Here is a 6,000-nt window from a genome sequence, read left to right as displayed (position 1 = left end):
AAGTCGTTTTAACAATCAGTGCAGCATCTATTTCATTGATTTTTTTTAGAGAAAATTACTTTAACAAGACTGTTAAAGTAATTTAACAGTCTTGTTAAAGGTGGCATAGTGTCACATAACAGTTATTAAAATCAGTATATAAAGTCAATCAAAATTGTCTAATTTTGCAAAATCAAAACGGTTTAATTGAAATTAAATAATTTCAAACTAAAATTGTATAATTTCAATTTTACAGTATTGTAACACACACACACACACACAAAAAAAAGTTTAGTTATTTTCTCGGTATGTACAAATGAAAACTACTGTATATCAATGATTTGGGGAAATTTAATTTAAAAAAAAGTGAAAATTTTATAAAATGAAATCTGAAGTGCTAAAAAAAGAATCGTAATTTCTCGGAAATTGTGATGGTGAATGCTGCATACGACAAAAATTAGCTTTAAGTGATACTGTGCTGTAAAAATGCCAATTCAAAGACAACAAATTCACATTTTGTTTTCTTTCATATATTTTACTTCAACTCTAACAATACACTGTATATAACAAAGGTCATCCTGCCAGAATTTAATGATTTCCATTTAGACGATATCAACTTAATAAAGAATTTCGTGTTACTCCATTAGTCAATACAACTGAAAAATACAATGGATATATGCTTTCTAAAAAAAATATCCAACCGAATTTAAAAAAAAAAAAAAATACATATAAAACGCAGAACAAAATTTACAACGATTTTTGATGTCCTAAAATAAACAGTAAATTTTGGAGGAACTGGAATACTTAGCAGTTAAAGAGAACTGTTCTCCAGTAATTTATGCAAAACAAACCCTGCTGAAAGACGTGGTTGAAGCCAGGCCACTAACAAAGCCTTACATCTGTATTTCTTTATGAAACTCAAATCCCAAATTGGCACTTTCTTGTGAGTTGTATACTTCGTGAAAACGTCGGTGGCATTGAAACCCGAGATGTATTTATCATCATATGACTTCGGCAACCTTTCCTCCTTGGTTGATCTCCAAGTGGAAAGTTAAGATGGCGCAAAGTGGGCTTGGCCGAATCTCCGAAAATGCTCAAAGTGCCTTCCTGGCGTGCAGCTGCCGACGATCCCAAAGCGGATGGTCGTCACAGCCGCTGCCACTTGGATACAAAACACTTGCTTGTGGAATGTGTATCTTCTCCAAGTAACATAGTCGGGCTAACTTTGCTAGTGGACAGGATGAAATTTGGTAAGTGAATCAAATCATCCTACCTTCACCTTAATTTCGCCCATCGCAGAAAGGATGGAAGGTCGCGTACGGGGACATTATGAGTGAGGGCTTTGACGCGGAGATTGCGATCCTCAGTCAGCAGCACCGCCTCTCGACTCAGTCGTATTGGATCACCTGAAAGAAATATTTATATTAAATTAATATAAAGTCATAAAGTTATACTTTTTTCTGCAATTAATTTACTTTAATAAGCTTATAGTTTTGTCAGAGTTTCTGACAAAAACAACGTTCCACCGATCAGCATTCATTTTTTTAACAAATTATTATTTCAAACCCGGGTTCTTTTTCGGGGTTAAATGTTAACTTCAGACGTTTGCCATATTCTGTAATGAAGGTAAAAGCAACAAACCTTATCAATGTCTCAAATTAGTATATATTTAAAAGTTCATTATTCGTAAAGGATGTTTTTATCGCTTTTTTCGTCACTATATCAGCACTACAGCAAGCATTTGCTCTGTACCTGGACCGCGAGGAAGGAGACTTAGTGCAACACTGTTCACATTTAATGGCATGCCTTCCAGCGACCGATCCTGGCCGGGCCTTTCAAGATTCTATTTTTTCTAAATGCCCACAGGTAGAACCGCACAGCAAACATGCCGGCTAGCCATTAAATCCCAATGATGGTGGTAAGAAAAATAGGATTTAAAAATAAAAATAAAATAAAATAAATCAAGCAAAGTGGAGTGAAGAAAAGAATAGACAGTTGAAAAATGAAAATGTTCAGTACCATTACTAGGAATCTCGCTCTCTTCACCATGAACAGATATCCCCACAACTAAAGATATTCACAACCATCCATGCTCAGAATGGAATTCACACCCTCCTCCTACTGGTTGCAGAGCAGGCGTTCGAGAATCATATTTATATTTCAGCAAATCGATTGAAAGAAATTAGATGAGCAATGGTTACCTATCTGCCAGCAGACTTCAAAATTCACATTTTGTGAACACCTTTTCCATACCTCAGTATGGAAAGGTGTTCACAAAATGTGATAGTGTTGATATCATATTATTATCTGACAATCATTTTCCTACAAGAAGCCTCTCACCCATGAAAATATAATAAAAGGATTATTATAGGGATAATAATTGCAACCAAGGCAAATTACCTTCCGTTATACCAAGACCTGCACACCTCTTCTAATATTTTACCTGAAGGACTCATAAATAGTACAGATACCAACAAATTTTCTAATCTTGATGATGTTCCTTTCCAATTCCGCTCCAGAATTACCACCCATCATATGCCGCCTGTGCAAGCTACCATTAATTGGCTTGCATCTATCTAGAAGCACATCGACTATATAGTACCTGAGGCAAATAAGGCCCACCTTTTAAAATTTGAATAAATTAGACAATTGTTTAGATTAATTGAAACAACAGCGTTCATATTAAAGTTTGTATTATCACTAATTAAAAAAAAACACAAATAAGAATAATTCTTGCAGTAATTTATATTTTAACCAAGTCTTTAAAAAACACCTTGAGTGGGCCTTATTAAACCATAGTAGTTTAATAAAGCCCTTGAACAAATTTAAATATTTAAAAAAGAATATAACAATTATTTTTAATTATTATTAATTTTAATCATAATTATTAGCTTAAGAACAGTCATAAGGGCATACAAACACGCCACATTCTTCTTTGATGAGACCAACACACTTTTCATGGTACCATTTAAGACACCATGTGCATTGCCTCATATCAGCAACCTTTTCTGCTCTGCATCCATGGCAATACCACCCCTCTTTTGACACTTTTTGTTCCTTTATTATTATTTTTATTTTTTGGTTCTTCCTGTTTTTAGTGGAAACCTTCTCTTTCTTACTATCCTTTTCTTCGAAAAGATCTTTGGTCACTCTCTGGCCCTTATAATTTAAAAGCTTTTCTTCGTGGTGTTGCCTTTACAACTGCATAATTTGGCGTTGGCATTAACTCCTGAAACGATGACTTCAAAGAGTTCTTTGTTTTTAGATTTGCCAATGGAATCTCATCATCGGAGTTATCTGAATCACAAGATGGAGGATTAGGACATGTTCTTACAGCTCAAGCAGGATTCAAAAATTGAGCTTTACGTTTAGAAATTGTTGGGTTTCTCTTTAAAAATAACTTCAACCAATCTTTTCCTGCGAGGCCACTTTCTTTATTGAAGTTATTCCTAATTTCATTTTGTTCGCAAAATATAAAAGTTTGCCTGCGTGTAGCTTTTGGAGTTAAATGGGACGCCAATTGAAGCAAACTTTACTATTCTTTCTACCAAGTTCTTCTCTTGGTTTTTTTTTTTTTTTTTTTTTTTTTTTTTGTGAGCACAGTATTTCTTCCTAATCTTTTCGTCATCTTCTCTGTCTTTCAATGGTTCCTCAATGTTCTTCTAGGTAATCCATAGCGTTCTGATGCTGCACGTTGTGATAGTTGTCCTCTTTGCACAGCTTTCATAGCTGCTTCTAGTCTTTCATCAGTCCAAAGACCCCATTTCTTCTTAATTTCTGACATTTTCAGAGGCCTTTAGCAATAAAATAACTATTATGAGCAATCACCAAAAAACAAAATCATAAATTATAGCAGTTTAATAAGGCCCATCAACAAATTTACTGGGCCTTATAACCACCGATAACTAGATTAGATAATATCTCTTTTCACGTCAAAAATGAATTCAAATCAATTAAAACATTTTTTATCATAAAACTGAATGTTGAAAGAACAATTCAAATATAAAAACAATGCGAAAAGAATAATATTTTTAATTAAAACTTATGAATTATTAAACGGGAAGACACAACCACCTCCCACAAATGTCTAGGTCAAACTGACACAATAGAGTCGCTAGATAATATGCCGCCACTGATTTGCCATTGTATTGCATCCTCTGTGTAAGAAACCAAACCGGCGCAAATTACCGTAAATATGATTTTTTTTTTTTTTAAACGGACCTTATTTACCTCAGGTACCTATATTACAAAGTGTAATATAAAATTTATATTCATTGAAGAAAGTCAAATTAAAAACGGTTTTATCTATGTACCTTTTTATTTAAAGTACATATTTATATTATACTTTTTCAGAACTTGGCTATTATGCTAGAGAGGGGGGGGGGGCTCAAAATCTGAGTTGAGGTGGAGCATGATCCAAAAAACGTTGGGAAACACTGCCCTAAGCTTATTTTCAAAGCTCACAATATGAATCAGCTTAGTGTAATTACATGCTTGAAAATTTTGCATAAAAATGTTTTAATACATGGGTTTTAATAAATGTTTTAATAGTGGGTGTAAAATGGATGAATCAAGAGATAAGGTATGCAATCTGGAAGAAGAAGGTATTATGGAAGAAACACAAAATGAGTATTTATAACAACCAGTTGCATGGGAAGTACAAAGAGCAGGCGAGGAAGGTGACTAGCTTGATAAGGGTAGCAAAAATGCAGTATGAGCAGCAGTTAGTTAAAGCGGCCAAAAAAAATCCTAAGGAGTTTTTCGATATGTCGCCAGTAGAAGAAAGAATGATTATGGTAGGATGGGATTGACTGGTGAAAATGGAGGAATGATAACCGCTGCGGAGGATATAGTTGAGATATTTAGTGAGCAATTTCTAAAGGTATTTCATTCTTGTGAATGTGGCATCATGTAGAACTTGAAAGCAGTGGGAAAGGAGGAGGAGGAGGAGGAGGAACTGTTAATAAGTGAACAGGAGGTATATGAGGAATTGAATAGACTTGATGTAAATAAGGCTGTGGAACTTGATGCTATTTCACCACGTGTCTTGAGGAAATGTGCCAGAGAGTTAACAACAGCTTTTGTATATCTTTTCAACATGAGAGTCTCACTGGGTCAAGTTCCAAAAGAGTGGAAAGAGGGTAAAATTGTTCCAATTCATAAGGGAGGTGATAAGAGTAAGGCTTTGAATTATAGACCAGTCTGTGTGTCTGGAGTTGTGGTCAAGGTATTAGAGAAGTTAGTTAGGAATAAAGTTCAGAATTGGGTTGACAACAGAAAAATACTCTTTGGCGGCCAGCATGGATTTACTAAAGGAAGATCGTGCTTTAGCAACCTGCTTACTTTTTATAATAAAGTGACAAATGCGTTGGATAAGGGTATTGCATATACAGTGGTATATTTAGATTTTGCAAAGGCGTTTGATAAATTGCCACATGACAAGCTGGTAATTAAATTGGAACGGATGGGGATGAACAGTAGACTGGTTGTCTGATAGGTATCAGCGAGTTGTCTATGGAGGAGCGATATCCCAGAAGAGGAAAGTTACTAGTGGTGTACCTCAAGGGTCTGTTTTGGGTCCATTGCTGTTTAATTTGTATGTAAATGATATCTGGAGAGGTCTGAATGGTGATGTGCAGTTGTTTGCAGATGATGCAAAGTCGGGCAGAGCTAGCAGGAGTAGTGTGGATGCTGTAGCTTTGCAAAAGGACTTGAATACACTGTCTGAATGGGCAAATAAGTGGGGATATCAATTCAATGTTTCCAAGTGTAAGGTTTTGAAATTTGGGAAGCAAAAACGGGATGTAAAGTACACAATCGGTGCGAATATCTTGGAAGAGGTAGAGGAAATGAGAGATCTGGGAGTGATTGTAGACAAGGACCTAAAATTTCGGGGACATGTTACTAAAATAGTGAAGACAACACAGCGGATAATCGGAATGATGCGGAGGACATTGACTTGTAGAAGTAAGGATGTTATGGTTCCTTTGTATAAGGCTTTGATCAGGCCACATATGGATT

General features: G+C 35.3%; 1 protein-coding gene across 1 annotated transcript in view; it reads right to left on the bottom strand.

Annotated features, from left to right (window-relative positions):
* Positions 1-515: 515 nt before the first annotated feature.
* The window catches only part of LOC150109990 (telomerase-binding protein EST1A-like), a 478,068-nt gene continuing 472,583 nt past the window's right edge, over positions 516-6,000 (bottom strand). Inside the window, exon 19 of the mRNA XM_090390470.1 lies at positions 516-1,385. Within this exon, the coding sequence (XP_090246596.1) occupies positions 1,255-1,385 (131 nt within the window). The 3' untranslated portion in view covers positions 516-1,254. The remainder of the gene's footprint in view (positions 1,386-6,000) is intronic.

This window comes from Typopeltis vanoorti, chromosome 1 (assembly GCF_054136105.1).
Source record: "Typopeltis vanoorti isolate ZY-2024b chromosome 1, IOZ_Tvanoo_1.0, whole genome shotgun sequence".
In the NCBI taxonomy this organism is placed as follows: domain Eukaryota; kingdom Metazoa; phylum Arthropoda; class Arachnida; order Uropygi; family Thelyphonidae; genus Typopeltis; species Typopeltis vanoorti.
The sequence above is the reverse complement of the archived record's forward strand: the minus strand, read 5'-3'. Positions and strand labels throughout refer to the sequence as shown.